This window comes from Epinephelus moara, chromosome 7 (assembly GCF_006386435.1).
Source record: "Epinephelus moara isolate mb chromosome 7, YSFRI_EMoa_1.0, whole genome shotgun sequence".
Lineage (NCBI taxonomy): Eukaryota > Metazoa > Chordata > Actinopteri > Perciformes > Serranidae > Epinephelus > Epinephelus moara.
Window position 1 is genome coordinate 35,161,574 of NC_065512.1, and position 20,739 is coordinate 35,182,312.

General features: G+C 39.6%; 1 protein-coding gene across 8 annotated transcripts in view; it reads left to right on the forward strand.

The window, feature by feature from the left end:
- Positions 1-20,739, forward strand: part of tns1b (tensin 1b) — a 229,803-nt gene that overhangs the window by 20,374 nt on the left and 188,690 nt on the right. For 3 of the 8 annotated variants that reach the window (XM_050048048.1, XM_050048046.1, XM_050048052.1), the window contains exon 1: positions 18,184-18,525. The exons of 2 other annotated variants lie outside the window; for them this stretch is intronic. In XM_050048048.1, coding sequence (XP_049904005.1) covers positions 18,424-18,525 — 102 coding nt within the window. In that variant the 5' untranslated portion in view covers positions 18,184-18,423. Of the gene's footprint in view, positions 1-10,496; positions 10,635-18,183; positions 18,526-20,739 lie in introns of those variants that run through there. 3 more of the 8 variants (XM_050048058.1, XM_050048051.1, XM_050048053.1) reach the window with 2 other exon arrangements.

Here is a 20,739-nt window from a genome sequence, read left to right on the forward strand (position 1 = left end):
TCAAGTTTCTCAACAAAAAATACATTTTACAAGATTACATTTGAACACATCATGATACTGTTATTCACCTAATGCTCATTTTTACTGAATAGAGCTTGAGCACATCATAATTAACTCAGCGCAACCTCTGTGAGCTGTTAGTTCTGGTCAGCAGCTGCTAACTGCTAACAGCTAACAGCTAACTAGCTCTCCTCCTGACGATTTCAATACGGATTTGTTGTTCACAGCATTATCATTGAAACAAAAAGTTGCATCCCCTGACACGTCTGTAGTAAATTTACTTCATTCTTTTGTCCTTAAGGCGGCCTAGGGAAGATCTGTGTTCATCCCTGGGACAATGTTAGTCTCAAGCCCTGCTTTTAGCCTGTGCAAAAATGATGTGACACTATGGAAAAACATTGGCATCTTATTTGATAGGTCGATCGATGCATTCCTGTACCATTGTTATCAAGACACCTTTCCAATGGCATCAGGAAACAACCCAGCATATGTCATTACATTTTTATTTAAATACTGCTGAACTCTGATTGGTGCACAGAAATATGTGACATCACCTTTTGTCAACTGAACCCCACAAACCAAACCAGTGAGAAGAGCTCAGTCTCTAGAAATAACTAAAACGGTTCCAACTTTGGCAGAAAATGTTGTGTTCATAGGCCCACATAGTGAATGTTAAAAGGATGATTGAGAAAAAAGGTTTTCAGGCCCTTAAACAATACCTATTTCTATAGACTGGAATTATTTTAACTATTTAACATGACTGGCACGAGGAGGAAGCACAGCCATTATTAAGATGTTAAAGTGAAGCACTGAAGCTTTATTGTAAGCATTTTCCCAGGGGGCTAAAACATGACATCGAATGACAGAAAAGTGACACGAGTCTTTCACTGGTGATTGTTTATTTGCCCAAACATTATGTTCAGAGAAATGTAGCTCCTTAAAAGGAAATCTTACCAAGTTATAAAATGTTCTTAGAAAAGAAGCCTCTTTTCTTCTAAAGCACTGAGTGATTCCAATGTAAACACTATTAAAAGCTCCCATGCCGAGGTGATGGCTGTGTAATGTCCCATCGCTCTCCTGCCACAAGGTCCGTTTCTGAGAAGTTAATTCAATTAAAGCAGACAAAAGGCCACTGGCACCAATAAAGTTTGGGTGAAATGTGAAGCCATGCGATGGACACACACACAGTCTTGTGGCTAGTCAAGCGTGATTTACATTTGCATAATGCCCGACTACTGGGCAGGCTCACCATCGCCATGGGTTGCAGTTGGTGCTGTGAAGGAATTCAGCTCCGTGTTTAGCGGGTGTATCTTGTCTGAAGCTGACAGGCAGGGTGTCACCACACACAGACACAGACACACACACAAACACACACACAGACACACACACACACACACACACACGCACTATTGTATTACTATATTTGTGAAGACCCTACCTGCTCCCTTGCACCCATAAACCCTTATCTTGACCCTCTTCTGTACAATCTTTAAGTCCAAACTTTAATCCTAGCATAAACTTAGAGTGGCTAGAAAGGACTGAAATCTTCACGACACCTGTAGTTACTGGTGCTAAATGCGGTTTTATACTACAGGTTATAGAGTTATGGGGGCAGCAATACAAACCTTTGTTGTTTTAATTAAGCATTTACGCAATAACAGGCTTTTTTCTGTCATTCTGTGAGCAACCATGATCTGATTTTATGTTGCACATGACAGTAGTCTGCGGACAGCGGGGCACAGTGAAAGTAGTTGATTACCTCACTAAGTTGGAGTTGTGCAGCCTGATGCCTGCAGCTCACTGTGGCCGCTCCTGACTGTTCCATTCCTCCCTGCAATATTTCAAATTGACCGACTGTCAGCAAATACTGAAAATGACCATTGTCTTGTTTTGTAGAAACATATTTGATGAACTCACTAAGTGCTAAGCAAACCCCCAGTAACAGCGTCTATTTTACATAGTATCCAGGACTGTCACATGATGCCATTTGGCCCAAAAAAATTTTCTTCCCATAGACTCACATTGTGTAAGAGAAGTCTGTTTACCGCTTGACTTTGCTCGATGGACCAAATGATGCCTAAGATCCAGGTAATTTCATAAGGTGGAAATCAAGCTTTTTTGGCTTCATGCGATACTGATCAACTTTGACAGGAAGGAGTGGGGCCCTGTGTCCAATGCTGTATCCACTTCTTGTTATAGGCTACATCCATGGTGTTAAGCTCACTGAAGCTGTAGCAATGGGAAGTGTTTGGTTTGCATTAGCAGTAATTTAATACAGCATTTTCTCCACAAATTTTCAATCTTGACACCCGCTCATACTGCAAGTATATAAATATTGCAATACTTTCATCATTGCACCGTAGCCTCAATTATGACAGTGTTGCCTCTTTTGGCGATGCATAGTGAATTAACAGACATTTATTTACATGAAAATCTTCAAGATTGTTACTTTAAATCTAATTTCATCCTTAACCATAAATTCAAATGCCAGATTCGGCATTGCTGCTCAGATTCTTTGGGAGCTTCCTCAAAGGGCATTTTCTGCCAAAACTAACTGCATGATCATGATTGCAATAAATGATCAATTTTGTGACTTTAGTGTCTCTGACTGAACTATAGTAGTAAAGAGAGAGCTGAACCTGAAGGGTGAGGTGGTTTTGTGCATCTGATCAGGGGTCTGTTTCACCAAATCTGCAACATACAGTTTGTAACATGAGATAACTTCCTCACTTGTGACCCATGCGAGAACATGTGAGAGCCCTCTATGATTTTTTTTTGCAGGTTGTGACTATCACTTGTGAATTGCCACCACTGCCATCTATATGTAAACAATTCTCACAAATTGTTTTTGTCAAATGGGCCTCAGGATGCCCCCCAAAAATTCACCATAGAAGTAGTTGTCCAACTGGGAGTGGATCTTAGGGAAAATGCAGGACAGCAGAAGTCATCTGGCCTTGGAGCTTCTCCAGATTGTCCAGGAAGGGGTTTAGGATGTGTCAGTGGAGATACTATACTGTATATGGGCTGCTTTGTTTCATTTGCTGCCAACTATAATCAAACCTGGATTAGTGGCAAAAAGCAAATGGATGCACGGAGATTTCTACTCCCCCAAAAATGAGCATGCCTGATTTAAAAAAACAAACCCTTAAATGTGATGAACTGAGATTTCATACAGTTGTTCAAAGCTGTTTTTGCACTCTTTCATGTCTTACCAAATTCTTTATTAGTCATCACCCCAGGATTGTAAAGACATATATCATAAATCTTTAGGGATTAAAATTTTGCCCATCATCCTTGATATTCTGCCAGCATCATTCCACATACTACATCATTTCTTGCACATGTGGAATGTATAGACATTATACACTCCCAACGGATGTTCTAATCTGCCTTGAATGCTGCTGTTTTTTCCTGGAAATCCTCTGAGAGATGGTTGAACTCACTCGGTGTGCAGCTAAATAATTGTTTAAGGGATTTTGTGAGCTCATTGGTTGCTTTCCTGTGTGGAGAAGAGTCCCACAGAGTTATCTGAGGCATCATTGCCATGTTTGCAGCCTGGCCACTGGCTTTAACCTCAAAAGAAGTAGCTCCTTAACACTTGCCAGGTTATCTGCATGTTGAATTTCCACCACTAAGAGGAAGCCATATAGTTTGGTCCTTCTTAAATGATTCTGACATTTGATGTTTGTGGAGAAAAGAGACCAGCAGGGGGCAGTCAGGATTGTGATTTGTCGGCGCAGTAAGCCTGCAACAGTTATCTGTAGTAAAGAAATGACTTGCTGTAATGTGATGTTCGTGTGGTTTAATCACAAATGACAAGTGTGAGGTCATGCAACATGCGCTTCCAATTTAAACCCATGCCTTTGCTTTATCCCCAGCACACATGGCAGGGAGGAGTGCTCACACAACACACAGACATTTCAGACACTCCTTTGGCAGCAGCATTCACCGGGGCCTCACTCATGGCTTAGCACTCTGAGGAGCGATAACAATCGGCCAGAAAGTAAAACCCCCCATGTTAAAACCTAAGCACACAACGCACACTTTGATCCAGCTGAGGGGGGTTTGGAAGGGCTTTAGAAGGAATGAACCCTATATGGTTTGGGCTCAGGGCTTCACAGTGTTTACAATACAGACACAGTTAGGATCCCTCTGAATACACATGCATGGTCAGAAACACGTTCTGAGCTTGCTTGTAACAGCTAACAATGGGATTCTCTTATTTGTTTCTAGTTGTTTACTGACATTATGCAGTTATGCATACATACTGACATACATGTACATATAGACAAATGATAGAACTTTGATACGTTGGTTCAATGCAGACTGCACAAATGCAAATGGTTTCACTGTGACAAGACATGACTCATGGATTTCTGTACTTTGTTAATGATGAACATGTGTGGTACGATTGAATTATGCCTCTTGGATCAGTGTACTTTCAGTGTGTGTGTGTGTGTTTTGCTAATATGCCCTCCTCTGAGGCGAGCAGGCCGTCTCTATGTCTCCAGCAAAGTAAACATCGCCTCTTCCTTCAAAACCTTGTAAAAGTCATGTCGAGAGGAGAAGAGTAAACTGGAAGAATGTTAATGTCAGATGCTACTCCTGTTACCCTGCGTGCTCTGCTTTCGGAGTCCCCTCCTCGCTCATGGACGAGTTGCAATGAATCTGTCAGGTCTGAGGTGGTTTCCATTAAGGGTCTATGAAAAACCCCCAAAACAAAACAAACAAAAAACAACAATACAGAGGCCGCTTTAGTCGGGAGTTACTTGGTTAGGGGGACCGTTGCACATGGGTGACCTCTCACCTCAGCTGCAGCACCTTAAGTGTGATTCATTTGCCTCAAGCAGTTTTCTACTTTTTGTAGTAGGGAAAATGTAAAAAGCAAACACAGTACTGAGCTAGAGCCAGTGAATTTTATTCTTTAAACATTAGGGGTTCAAGCCCAAAACCCTATTGTTTTTGTGTAAATGTATTTATTTATTTATTCTTTGGAAAAGTTTTCGCAAATTCCTGTGATATGGTACATGGTAGACACATGACATTTTCACCAGTGATTGGAAGTTGTGTGCAAATTCTCCTCAACAAATAATGCCAGTCAGCCAGATGAGGACGCTATCATTAAGGCCCAAAAGTCAATGCTGGAAAGGCCAAGCTGCTCACACTGTAAGTTCAACTGACTTGGAATTTGACACACAAGTCCAGTTTAGAGTGCTCTACAAAAAAAGCATAAGAACCATAAGGCCCACTTGACTAAATTTTTCGCTGTAATTTAAAAACATCTCCTCCTAAGCTGTAGGTCTGATTTGTACTAAATTTTCTGTGGATCATCATTGGATAAAACTTATTATAAGTTATTAAAAGCTTGTCGATATCTCATTCTGTTTGAAGTCATTGACCAATGAACTTTAGAGGGGGCGTGGCTAAGCATATAAATAGAGCTAACTCAGTCTGGGGCTGTTAGTGGCCGTTTTGGTAAGGAACCGGAACCAGGGTGAGTGAGACAGGATCTGGAATTCGATGGATGCACTTTTCCGTCAAAATAAAAGCACCAAGCTAATAAAAATGCGGTGAAACTTCTAATTTAAAGAATATAATTTACAAGAAAAGCCCCAAGCCATTAAGTTAATCGATTTTCTTACACCCCTCATCACCCCAAATCGATGGTGCGCCAGAATTTAAAGTTTTACTTTGGTGAACACTTTTACTTTGATGAATTTGGTGAATTCTGCATCCGCTCTCTAGACTGGAACCAGAATCGAGACAAAATTCAGAGTGAATAAAAACCAGGCTCTTAATTTTATGTGAACAGTCCTCACATGACCTGAGGACAGGTCTGACAGCCACGGCGTCTACCCTCCTACCAAACTTTAAGGATTACTAATATTATGGGCACTTCCTTCCCCTCTCGTATGGAGGAGGGTGGAGGCGACATGGTTGTCGCTCTTTTTTGTTATTGTCTCACTCCTGTTGTGCAGGGCATTATGGTGCTTGTTTGTTCCTATTTTGTTTGCTTGTTTGCTTGTCTGTCTGTCCTGTTGTTTGTTCCCAGAAATAAACCACAACAGCCTTCTCACTTATAAATGTCAGTCTTTATATGGGCTTTGGTGGTTTAATTCATGATGGAGACTGTGTGCAGCAGTACATTAGCATTGATGGGAATTTAAGTTGCAATTATTATGCCCCTGAGAAATTGAAATGTTTAAGTATTCATAATAAATACTCACTAATGCACCTAAACATTAGAAGTCTGAATAAACATCATGATGATTTAGTTTCTTTTCTCTCTAACTCAGGCTGTAGTTTTGATGTGATAGAATGTACTGAAACATGGTTAAAGGACAGCTCATATGTAGACATCTTGAACTTAGATGGCTACAATTTATATTACAAAAATAGACTTGGTAGGACTGGCGGGGGTACTTGTCTTTACATAAAGTCCAAGTATCAGGTAAATGTTTGTGATGACCTTCACATTGATGATGATTACTCTGACTCTCTTTGTTGAGACAAATCTAAGTAATGGTAAAAAACTTATTGTTGGTGTGATTTATCGCCCACCTGACTCTGACCTTAATATCTTCAGGGTCAAGCTGGATGAACTTTTGTTCTCCATAAATGTGGAAAATAAAGTCTGTGTCATCCTTGGGGATTATAACATATATATCTCCAAGGATGATGCTGCTAAAAAATGATTTCATTAATACTTTACACTCTTCTTCATTTTCCCCCACAATTAATTTATTTACTAGAGTAACACATACTACTCAGTCAATTATTGACAACATCATCACAAACATTCAAAATACTAACTTGGATTCTGGTGTAGTGCTCTCTGATATTTCTGATCATTTCCCCATTATATTATTTCTTGACTTTGGCTGTATGATGATGGACACACGGCACACAACAAAAATTAAAGTCCTAAATGAAAGCAACTTACTGAAATTATGTCAAAGTCTGCAAGCCAAAACATTTGACTCAGTTTATTGTTGTAATGATCCTGAATCTGCATAGGACACTCTGATTAATGACATCACTGACTCTGTCCAGAGTACCATTCCGGAGAAGACTGTCAAATGCAGTACCACAGATCGAAATCCCTGGCTCACAAAGGGCATATTGAAATCCATCAACCACAAAAATAAACTCTATAAGCGCTACCTAAAAAATCCAACTTACACTAACAAGGAGAAATACACAAAATATATGAATAAACTTACACACATTATGAGACTGAGTAAAAGAAACCACTACACTGAACTTATCAAAGCGTCTCATGGTAACTCAAAGAAATCTTGGCAAGTGCTAAATAAAGTCCTTAACAGAGGCCAGAAAAACACTGTGCTTCCTGGCATTGACGATCTTGCTAACAATTTCAATAATTACTTTATTTCAATTGGTGAAAATCTTTCCAGTAGGATCAGTCATTCAAGTGGAGCTTCATTTAAACATTATTTGCCAGGTGAACACTTGAATTCATTTTTCATGAAGCCAACTGATAAAAATGAAGTCCTCAAAATTATAATGAACCTGAAAAGTACTTATACAGCTGGGGTGGATAATATTTGCAGCAAAACCCTGAAAGCTATTGCTAATGTAATCATCAATCCACTTGTTTACTGTCTAAATCTGTCTTTATCATCTGGAGTTGTGCCAAAAAAGGCAAAGGTTGCAAGAGTGGTACCAGTATTTAAGTCTGGTGACAAAAATAGCTTGAACAACTACCGTCCCATATCTGTCCTGCCTACACTCTCAAAAGTCCTTGAGAGAGTAGTGCACAATAGACTCAGTGAATACTTGGATAAATTGAATATTCTTACTCCATCTCAGTATGGCTTTAGAAAAAAGAGCACCACTTGTATGGCAGTCCTTGACCTTATTGAAAAGATAAATGACACCATGGATAAAGGTGAATGTGGCATTGGTGTGTTCCTGGATCTATCAAAGGCCTTTGACACCATTGATTTTGAGATTTTATTGAACAAATTACATCACTATGGTGTCAGAGGTGTTGCACTTAGTTGGTTTAGAAGTTATATGTATGTATAAATGGTCAAAAATCTTTATGCAAACCCATCAAATTTGGTGTTCCCCAGGGCTCTATTTTGGGGCCACTCCTCTTTATCCTGTATGTTAATGATTTTGTTTATTCTTCATCTGTACTACACAAAATACTGTTTGCGGATGACACAAACCTATTTTTATCACATAAGAATCCACTTGAACTACAACATATCATTAATAGAGAGCTAGTGAAGGTGGACACATGGTTCAAATGTAACAAATTATCCATAAATATTAAAAAGACTAACTACATTTTCTTTCGATCTCATAAAAATCACTGGCATGATCTGCCTATTACTCTTAATATCAACGGGCAGGATATTGAGAGAGTCTGCTCCACTAGATTCCTGGGGGTACACATTGATGAGTTCTTGAATTTCAAATCTCATATAAACTCTACAACCAAAGAATTGTCTAAATACGTTGGTCTGTTCTTTAAGCTAAGACACTTCCTCCCAAACTCAGCACTTCTTACTTTATATAAAACCTTATTTAACCCCCACATAAATTATTGCAATGTCATATGGTGTAACACTTCTCCCAGCCATCTACAGAAATTACAGATTTCATACAAGTTTTATGTGCTTTATCATGGTCACATTACAACGCCCCTACAAACCCACTCTTTCATGCTTATGGTCTACTAAAGCTTTCAGAATGCAACATTTATCACAATGCATTCATGATGTACCAGGTAGTATATGGCTTAAATAACCGATTGTGTGACCTTGTTCCAGTCTGCCGTCCACTACACATACACGATACTAGAAAAAAGCATCTAATCTTTGGGAAGAAAAGAAGGCTAAAGTCCACTAGTCTGAGTGTAGCGTGCAGGGGACCGCAGATCTGGAACGAGCTTGACACAAATATCCAAATGTCACAATCAGTCTCCACCTTTAAGAATAACTTAAAGAAACATCTTCTTTCCAAGTACAATGATTAGTTGATGCATGAGTGATACTTACGTACAATTTGTAGCTGTATACCCATATATACACGCCCATATGTGTATGTATATGTATGTGTATATATGTGCGTGTGTATGTGTATGTATATGTATATATGTGTGTATATGTATATGTATGTGTGTATGTATGTATATTTGTATGTATGTATGTATGTGTGTATAGACTGATATATTTCTTTAACCTAACTCACGTTATCTATCTATTTAATTTTCGACCTAGGGTTCCTCTTGGGTGCACGAAAACCCTTCTCCTAGGCTTTGTAGGACTGTTGTGGAGATCTTTTCTGGGACTATGTGTCGTTTTGATGTTCTTGTATTTGTGTGTTACCTGTTATATGTCTGGGCCCCCACCTATAAGCTTTAATTAGCTTCTCTGGGGTAACCCCATTTCACATGTCTCTCGTGAGTTCAACTTCACACGTTTTCCTTGATATGTGAATAAACATACTGATTGATTGATTGATTGATTGAAGAGCCTGGTGACGCAAGGCTAGAGCTAACTCCATAACTATTGAGCCAATCATCACAAAACTTGCTCTAGGGAGCTCCATAAATGCAAGAAATGGGTGTGGTATAACCCAAATCAGACTGTAAATCAGAAACTGTTATTTGATCATTACAAAACTTGCAGGATATGTTAAATAATATTGTTGAACTATGTGTGTAAAATTGTTTTGGAGTGCCGCCAGTGCTGCATTATTTGGCCATAAATCAATGACAGTTTGTCTAAATATAACCAAGCTCACTGGATATTTTTAACTAAGCCATTGAATATGTCCTTACAGTGTTTCTGCAAGTTACCAGTAGCAAGTGACAGTGTTGCCACCGAAGACGTTGTTCGCTAGAGATTTGGACATGAATTAGGGAGCACCTGTCAGATCCTTATAACACATGTTGGTCATCTTTAATGCAAGTGTCGTAAACCCTCAAAGGTCTTGATCCTTCACAGCCTTCAAATATCAAATATTGCAGCTATATTTTTACTTAAAGGGTCCCTGTGGGAAATTCAGGGCAAATGAGCTGTTAGAAACACAGTTCTCAACATTGAGGTGACTGTGCAGGTGGCTAGTAGCTAATGGTACTAACTCCATAAATAGCTCTTAACAGTGCTTAGTTTTAACGCAACAGCATCAGAGCGGTACTTGGTTTTGGCCAATACCAAGTTTAGGTATTGGAACTGTTATTGGAAAGGAAAAAATAGTATCAGAACATCTCTAAAAACAGGTCCACTCTTACTATGACTATAACACTGACCTTGGCAAAAGTACAAGAAACAAAAAATCCCAGAGACCTAACAACAGCTCCTGGTATTCTCACTTTCCATGTTATGATCTTCTGACACTGGTTTTCCATAGTGTGTGTGTGTATGTGTGTGTGTGTTTCCTCTCCCCTTGCTAACAATGCAGCTCAGGAAGTATGTCAGGATAAGGGCCAGACTGCTGGGCTCTCTTTGGTCAGTGCATCCAACTTTGAGGGACAATAACATAGTCTTGTTAATCCAACAAAAGCTTGTTCAGTGTACAGGGAAGCTGTGGCTCTGTAAAAGGGAATTACTGCGCCAGGTGTCTTCAAAGAAAACTCTGCGATGTCCCTCTGGCTGGTGAGTACTGTTGCAACAAGTCATTTTTAACTGTGGGTGGTCAGGGATTCACTCTCATCTTGAGGTCAGTCCATCCCCAGCACACAAAATGTTGAGGATGAGTTGAAGGAATTTATTGGTGGTTTTGCTTGTTTTAGGCCACTAACGTAACTTTACTTAAACATACTAGACTTAATGTTTTTTCCAACCATTCCGAGGACACCATAGCTTTTAGGGAGCTACAGTAACCAACATGTAGACAGGTCAAATCCGATCTATCTAATCTAAATACAGCAATAAATTCCCAACTGTTATTGAATCTGAATTTGTTTAACTTTCAATATTTGCAAGTAGTTAATGTTATAAATGCAAAAATCAAAGATGTTTTATAACATTTTTGTTGGCTGAAAAGGCAGAAACCCGCAAGCTTTGTTTGGCAATATTACATGTTAGTTACATGTTCTAAGACCTACTTGCTTCAAATACTGGAGGCTCCAATGCAAGACTATTAAGTAGAGAAGCTAAAAATATTGATATAATATGATTATCCTTATATTGATATGATGTGATCATCGAGCTCATTTGTCTAGAGAAGAGGCGCCACACTGTTGGTCTTACTGACTGACAAACACGCAGTCTATTTGCAATGGTAGAATGTTTTTTAAGGGTCTTACTTTTAAAATTAATGTTAATTAACTAGCTGATATATTCTGCCGCTGTTCACTAAATATGACAGGATGCTGATGTTAATGTTTTGTATTTTGCTCATTACTAATTGAAAGAAGGAGGAGAGAAACCAGGTTTGCTATGAAATTCATTAGAATTGGTGCTATTTGCAGAGCTTTGAAATTGACTTTCTTGAGTTAGGAAATCCATTATCCATAATCAAATATATAATGAATTGCTTATTTCGGCCTGATGAGGGCCACCTGCTCATGTGGTGGATGTTCATAAGATTTTATCATTAGTATAATCATTGCCCCAAAAATGTCCATATAAGGCACCTTGTTAGGCTCCATGTGTGGGGGCATTTAATTCATACAAATGTTATCAGAGAGTAAAAAGTCCTTCAAGCCCTGCTGTTAGAATGAGCAGACAAAATGGTAATAAGTTTAGCAGCATCAGTGGTCGCATTAGAGGACCCAAAATATACAAGTTGCTGTGCTGAAATATGCTTTTAAAATCATAAACCTAATATATAACTCATCAGTAAACTGGCAAGCCATGATGATGTTATAGTGAGCAGAATATTCATTTTGCGTTAGGTTTTTTTCAGTTATATTAATATGTATTTTATCTATATTTAAACTACAAAATTAATTCAGAGGATTATGACTCTTAAGTGTAGTTTCTGTATGAAAAAGGAGGAGGCAATTCAAGTAAAGACTGTACAAGACAATTCTCACTCATATGTGCCATTTAAAAATAAATCTCTTCATGGTTTTTGCACGAGGCCCATTGTTGTTATTTTTCTTTGGAAAATTTGGCTAAAAAGTGTTGTGTTCATGAGCTTTGTTGGAAAACCAGACCTGGAGGAGAAGCATTTACATTGTAATAGGATAATGTGAAAATGCCCAAAGCCCTTTTTACAAAGAGTTTGTGCTTTAGGGCCACTATGGAATCCCTTCATTATGCTGCCTTTGCATTTTTGCATAGAAACAAACAACGGTAGCATCATGCTGCTCCAGTGTGTGATGTTTAACATGTGCTTTGGCAGCGCCTTTTAAATAATAACAATAGCAATAACATGGCAATAACAATCATTTCCCATCCCTGTTATATGGTGGCTGATCTCATAAGGAGCTCCAGGATCTCATTGTTTTCCCAAATTTTGGACATTTTTTGCAGCTGTTATTCTTCTTTGAGTTAGCTGCTAACTGCTATCAGCTACGCTTTAAATGTGACCTGTTGGGTCACACACATAACACGTCATTCAAACGTCACACCCAAGTTGCCCATGATCCCGTCCTGCCAGCTGCTTATACAGACATCATTTTGGAGTTGTTACTACCTCCGATGCTGGCTTAAAGGGGAGACAGCTCTGCCCCCCTGTTCTGCAATTATACCTTTTATACAGAATGGTGAGGCAGCATAATGGCGTGAATTTCCTGCCTTGAAGAGGCAGTGTAAAAGGGGCTAAAGTCTTGAATGGAATGATCTTAAGCTGTTTAAGAGACAGTTTTTTTTATATGTCCTTTTCTGTGGGCAGTGTAGTGTCGTGCTAGTGGAGATGAACCGCTCTGAATGCCATGACAGCTCTTGTTTGTATATTAACCTAATAAAGGTAATATAGGGCATTTTATGGTACAAACACTTTGCCTTGTGTAGTTGACTTAATTTTGACCTCAGAGACAGAGACAGTCTCCATTTGCCCAAACGTCTCTCATGCCGTCTCTCTTTTGTCCTGTCCTCTGATGTGGAAGTGTCACTCTTGGAAGTGTCCGTTCAGCTAATTACTTTAAAACCCAATAACTTTCACACTGATGACTGTTTTACAAGGGGCTGTCTGCTGTGACTGGAGGTGGGACCACATCTGTCATTGACTCTTATGCAATGGTCAGCCTCAGCTGGTTGTCTGTTATGTGAAAACAGAGCAGAACACAAGGCTCCTTAAACTAACCTTCATTTGACCTTCATTTAAGCTCCATCGGCTCCTTTATTAAATTCACTTCCTGACTACATGAGGGGGACATTAACATGAAAAAGACATGTTAAAATGTTTTTAAGCACTGAAATAAAGGATATATGGTGTACATGTACTGTAGTCTATGTGTACACATAATGGGTGTTCCCGCAGCTTTCTTTCATTTTTTTACTGAGTGAAGAAAGACAGAGCCGGACCTTCATTCCTTTTCATCACCTTGGCCTACGTCCTGTTCATTTCTGCCCTGTCTGGGCTTTTATGAGGCAGCTGATGACTGCTCAGAGGCCTTTGGTGTTTGAGGCCAGTTGATAATCACAGCTTGAAAGGTGAAATGGTCACTCTGGGTACTTTGTGTTTGGCGGGTGCTTCTGTAGATTATAATTAAAGGTTAAATAGCTCACCCCTGCCCTTTGGAATTTCTACTCCTACAGAATGGATAAAGCTGTCACGCAATTTTTTCAATATCAACCTCTGATTTCTTGATTCCATAGAGGCCACATTTATCAAATTCCTCGGATTTCAGTATCAGATTAATTGTAAATAATATTAATTATTATACTGTATGTAATTTATGACATGAGGCATTTAAGAGATGTCTCCATTTCATGTAAGAACAATGTTTGCACTCTTGCTTTCCCTTTGTGACACATTGTTCTGTATCTCACTTGTCATCCACAAACTTTATAGAGGAACACCATGAAAGATTTTCCACTTTTGCAAAGTGGTGCAGAGCACTTAATCTGAAACTCTGGGGTCTCAGTGATCCACTATAACATTTTATGATTCTGGGAAAACAATTCAGATTTCCAAATTTTACCACTGCATGGCATCAAATTCTGAATTTTCTTTATCATTTCTCACCAGACACCATTGTTCTAGATTAGGGCTGCGGTATCACTTGTATGCAGTCACTGAGATTTGAACCTGTGCCTCGGAGGCTTCGTTCCTCTTTGTGCCTCCTTCTGTCTAAAGAGGCTTTGGGTTAACAGCAGGGATTATATCATTACTTAAAACTGGATATCTTATTGCACACTCCATTTTGTCACCAACCTGGACTTAAATTTCCCATGATTGCTGATTATCCAAAACTGTTTCCATCTGCCGACTGAAGATAGAGTAAAGTGTCTTTCTATGTTCAAAGATGAAATGAGCTTTCACTTAATTCCCCATGGCTTTCTGCCATGTGCTTATACTTGCCAAGCTCTCAATCACCCTAAAAAATGGATGCCTTGTTGGATCAATAGTGGGAGGGGCAGAAGATAATTGCTGCATTAATCACAGCCACTTTGTTGGGGGCAATAACATGAAATATAATATTTAAACAAATGGAACTCCAATGCAAATGTTATTATTGGCTGCTTCATTTTAAATTTGTTCTGCCTTTGCAGCAGACTCTGGATATACTCTCTGGATGTCAGTTTATATGAGGAGAATAATGGTGTGTTACAGCAGCCATGAGCACAACGGGTGTAAACTGGCTGCATGATATCATTGAGGCTCAGCTAAACCTCAGCACTCTGCTGTTGATAGCTGAAACACATCTGAAATATGGAATGAGGTGAGAGCTCTGCACAGTTTAATCACAGCATCTGCGGTGAGCTGCAGTGTAGCACTGATTCTGCACGAAATAAGCCCAATGAGGCTGTGGCTAACTGGCACTAATAATGAATACTTACTCTGGTCAGTGCTATATTTTTGATATTTCTCAGAGACCTGTATTTAAAATAACAATTTATAACACCTTGGCAGAGATAACAGTAGCCTAGACAGCGTTAAACTTTTTTGTTCTCTTTCTGTGCTTTCAGTTACACTGCATGTTATTGCTGGGTTATATCAAATTAAACTGATGAATTGATACCACCAGCTGTGACCAAAACATCGCTGTCAGCCTCCCATTAAAACCATGACCGGCCACTTCCCCACTTATTCTCTCAGGAACAATGACCCTTAACTCTCTGACCTCTTGTCTGGTTTCCTAGAACAGACAACAGACCTGACGTTGCCAGATTGAGACTTGAAACCAGCCCATTGTTTGCACTGCAGAGAGGCAGGAAGTGCGCATGATGTTGTACTCGCTGCTGCTCTGGAACTTCTCTGTCCCTTTGCCAGTATTGTGTAATCTTCTTTAACACAAATACGTGAGAGTAGTCTGGTGAGGCTATATTGAAACCTGATTACCTTGCTTCACCTTCACCAAAGTGTTTACAAGATGTCTGTTTAAAAAACAGACAAAGCTATTATCAATTTAGCTGTCCACATTTGTGAGACAGGATTCAGTAGCCTAATACAAATTCGTATTCTTGAAAAAATTGTGTTAACTTAGTGTCAGGTTAGCAAGAAAGCTAGCTACCTACCTTAACACCATTAGCTCCGTCAGCACTGTTGCAGTTTCCACTGATCCTAAAAAAGTCATAATCTAAAAATAACGGCTTAATTAGTATATGTCATAAATCAGTCTTTTAATAGTAATAAAAGTGTGGGGACATGGGAAGTAGGGTTTTATGAATCTTTTTTGTTTGATGTTGCGTTTAGGGCTGAAACTGAAATCATCGAAGCAAATTATCGGCATCGAAGCTTTGTTTAATTTACAGCCCACTGTGTTTTGCACAGATGATTATTACTGTGGCATGACATGGTCATGCTATGGACACTTGACATGAAGAGACACCTCAAAATCTTACATCCATGCTCAAAACAGAAGAATGCAAGATGGCGGAAGAGAGAGAAAATAATGAGAGGCGAAGAGAGGAGACCGAGAAAATAACAGTGTCCAAAGTTTGGCATCAATTCAGCTGAAACAAAATTAAAACTTTGTACTGCATGTCTCCTGTAAAAACCAAACTAGCTTACCACAAAAGTACAACGTCAGTACTTTAGTATCTCCACAGAAAGCATCCAGTTGATGGAGCAGACCCGACAAAAGTTATTGTTTGCCTCCCTCCGGGCTGCCAGTGCCTGGAGCTCCACGCTTATGTATGGTGTTGTGTCTGGTAAACCCGGTGACCGCCACCAGCGGATAAGCGGGAGGTCAATCAAAATATCAGGCGCTGAAGGTAGATATTGGAGCCTAATCAGTGTTGTGGCATGGCTGAAACCGACCAAGACAATGTATACAGTTTTTCAAACTTGGCAAGATGGGAATCAAGACAGTGGCACCCCACATGCAGAGGGAGAGTACACAAAATTGCCAAGGACATTTTTTTTGGTAGTTCTGTTATACCTTCATATCTGCCATGAGACAAAAACATTCAGGTTTTATGTTACAGTAAACACTTGGGCAAAATTGTTCCAAACCCTAAGTAGTTGATGTCAGTTCAGTTCAGTTTTCTTTCCTTTAATTTTGGTTCTTGTAAAACTGGTCTTAAATTTTAGTCAGAGTGGCATTAAAAAGTCTTTAAAAGTCTTAAATCTAACTTGCAGTAAGTGGTAAGAACCTTGTGTTAGCACCTTTAGCTGCTAGCCATAGGTTGAGCCATCTACATGTTGAGAGCCATGTGTAGGTCAACTTCTAAATCATAGGTATGCTCTGAGCTCCTTTACACAGAAGATTATTGAACCCTAAAATCCAAATCTATGTTAAAAAAAAAAAAAAAAAAAGCACATTAGACCCAAGTCACTCATTCTGTTGAGATTTTCCATGGCTTAAAATCTTACAATGCATTAATTTAAGGCTATATGTGCACATGATACTCAACGTATTAGCTTGAGCATGAATTGCTAATTTGTGTGCACAAATCTTTCCCCTCCTCCATTACACCTGCTGGGCTCTGCTCTTTAAGTATAATGGTTGTGTATCACTGCATTGGGGCAGTAGTTGTAATGATTTGGATGAACAGTCTGAACAATATCACATATGTTTCTTTTTCTAGCACCTTGATACAATTTTTGGATGTGGATCTAGAAAAGGTTGACCGCCAAAAACAGGAAGCAGCTTAGAATACACCCAAATAGGGCAGTGGGCCTATTTTGCAGTGTTTTCACCAAAAAGTCAGAGGCTTCCTTCTCTCATTTCCCCAAAAGGAAACAAAGAAGGGAACTTCCTGTCTTTATAATCATGTTAGGATAAGCCGACTGTAAAGAACTGAAAGACAAATATATAATATATGTAATATAAAACTCTTGATAATTTCATCGTCTCAGTTTGCGTTTTTGGGAGGGATGTGTCAGGTATTTTGATTGTGGCTCTTGCCTTTAAAAGCGTTTTCTTGTTCTCTTAAGTGCTGAAGTAGTTTTTCCATGTTGTTAGAGCAATTCATTTCATTTGCCCTCCACTTCACATAATAAGGAAAGTAAACATGCTGTTTAATTACTGGCTTAAATTGCTGATGCAGTCTTCGTTCTTTATATTAACTGCTTAGATTGCATACAGGCTCAGAGGCTCCATGGGCCATTTATGATTGGTCTGTGACAGCCAATCTTCATTAGGGCCCCCCTGGCAGCTACAAATGTATCACACTCCACTGAGAACACTTACCTCCCCAACACACTTACACTGTTTTAATCTGCATCTCTTTTTCTTTCATATAGTGTACATTCATGTATTGACTCCCCTGTCTCCCCTCTGGGAATCTTTTCCTCTGAGCCTTTAACATAAAATGGGCAGTAATCTTAACACAAGCTGAGTACAGTCTGCATCGTAATTTGTATTTACCGCTTCATTTTAATTGCTAGGAATTCACTGTTATTCCACTCAACACATCTTATAGTCATTGTTCTTTCACTGCTCCAAGACTCCCTCTCAGCCATCCCCCTTTCTACATTAAATTGCAGCCTCGCCCCCGCCCCCCTCCTTTTTCCATCACTATAAGTGCCTCCTCCTTTAACAGACGGCTCTGCCCGACCCACCCCACCTCCGCCCACTTCTGTCTTCTCCTCTTCTAATAATTTTCCTCCTTGTGCTTTGCATGGAAGAACCTGCAGCATCCAGAGAAAGAGGGGACAGGATGGAGGATGGAGGGATGCTGCAGAGATGCTAGGCAAGAGGGGGAAGGATGCATTTAGGGATGATCTCATCAACCATACTTTAGGAGAACTTTTAGTCATTGAAACTAGGAACTGGGGTCTGGACAGTGGTTTTCAAGGACAGGTTAGAGAGGGAGGGGAGACGAGGAGCAAGGAGTGGCGGCTGTTACACAGTTGAGGACGTGAGGAGATTTTCAGGAGAGAATGGGCGGACTAGGCTGGTGTCTTGCCACAGTCTTCAGTTGGGCAAAATTTTTCTTCTACTGCATCTTCCCATTTCGGAAACACAGGAAAAGCAAAAGCAAGGTACAGTCCTTATTTTGTATTAACTGTGAGTTCAACGCATGCATGTTGAACTTTGCTTCAGTGACTGTGCCAGATTTGACTGATTGTAATAGAGAAAATCAAATGTAGCTCTATGAGGCTCTACAGACGGCAATACTGTTTGGTTTGGTCTGTCGGTTGGTCCGCTACTTTGGGCCAGACTGAAATCAACAACTGTTAAAAGAATTGCAAGGAACTATTACAGATATTCATTATTCCCTGGGGACGAATCCTAATGGTGGTCCCCTCACTTGTCCTCTATAGTGCCACCATGGAATTAACATTTGTGATTTTGACTGAAATCTCGTGACAGGATGGATTCCAATCAGATTTGGCACAGATATCCGTATCCCCCACAATACTTAAGTTGTTACCATTGCAGCATCTGTACTTCGCATTTTATTCTTGTTAGCAAATGTTAACCTAGTTTAGCCTACATGGTAAACATTATAACTGCCAAACATTGGCATGTTAACGTTATCATAATGAGCATGCTAGCATGCTGACGTTAGCATTTAGCTCAAAGCAGTGCGTGTGCCTAAATCCAGCCTCACAGAGCTGCTAGCTTGGCTGTAGACTCCAAGTAGTGTTTAAATTCAATCTCTTTGTATACTGTAAATTACTTCTGTTCATTCATCGGTTTTCCCAACCATCAATATGCTGCCTTTACTCTGCATTGAAAAAAATGCATCAAGTTCTGCACAGATTTCAAAATAAATTCAGTTAATCTTTATAAAATACTTATGGTGATATAGACAGTGCCATTAATGAAAAATATTGACCTAATGAACTGTAGCTTCTGACACAGGAGATATAAAATATTTGGAATATGATCTTTTGCATGACCCCATTGCCAAATGTCCCAACGTTTCCATATGCGATTGCCAAATGACAGTGGAAATAAAATTAATATTTGTGTGATGCCCAGCTAGTGATAGGCACAGAGGATGAGACAGGCTGAAGAAATTAGTACATTAGGACACACACACACACACACACACACACACACACACACACAAAGCAGGATATTGCCAGTTTGACTTTTCCCGATAGTAGATCTGTGCTGTCGAACAGAGCCATTAATCTTGCAAATGCAGCCACCGCTCAGTGTTTTACCACACACACCCTGAGAGTTTGACACACACCTTGATATACATACAGTGTTCTTCTACACACACAGCTCACCGCTAATTAAAGCAGAAAGTGTTTTTAGTCAGTGGCTGTCTGGCCGCAGATACATTGTGGGTCTTTAGCATGCGTCTTCCTCTCCTTGGGTTGTGCATCTTCCTCTGCTGGCACTTTGATGGTCTCTGTGCTGTGAGGTGGTGTTCAGCAGGGGCGAATAAGCACTTTACCTGCAGTTGCCCTCAGTTCCGGCCAATCTACGTTGGCTGTGAGTGACTAAATCCTTAGAGCAGACACTTACTAGTGTGGTTGTGCTGTGAGAAGGATGACTGTGCTTTTAAGCAGCTGAATCCCTGCCAGGTCCAGGGATGCAGTTTCATAGGTGACCCTTTGCTGTGACCTGTAGAAGAGGGTTGACCCAAAGATACTTTCTTTGAGAATGATCAGCTTTAACATTATTCCGACAATTGCCAGCTAAGGGGAATAGTATACATTTTTTTGGCCCTAGGCTGACTCAACATTGACATGCAGCAAATATGATTTTTTTTTTTTTTTTTTTTTTTTTTTTTTACAGTTGATTGATCTTCATCAGGAAACTGTAAAAAAAAAAAGGTATTTCTTTAGAGCCCAAAGTGATGTAATCAAATGCTTTGTGTCATCCAACACCACCAATCAAAAATCCCCTTAAGACAAGAAAAAGCAGCACATTTTCACGTCACAGAGGTTTAAAATCCAGACGAAATGGCTTTTTGGAGCATCTGGCCTCAGAATTGTGATGTATTTGCGAGTGAAACAGGATAGGCAACAAATGATTAAACATTGGCTGGGATTTGGTTTGATCATTGAAAAGTGGGTGTGTAATAACAATTAAAGCCTGTATTGTTTCTTAGTCTGTAACATGACAGTCTGGAGGTTTAAACTCCTGTCCTCTCACAGAGTTGGGGATGAAAACTAAACTTTCAGCTGTCAGAGAAAACTCTGCTGAGTTCAGACTGTTAACTTATAGCACAGCTACACTCACAGATAACTGAGCCTCCTACCTGCCTGTCAAACAGCATCAAACCATAAACC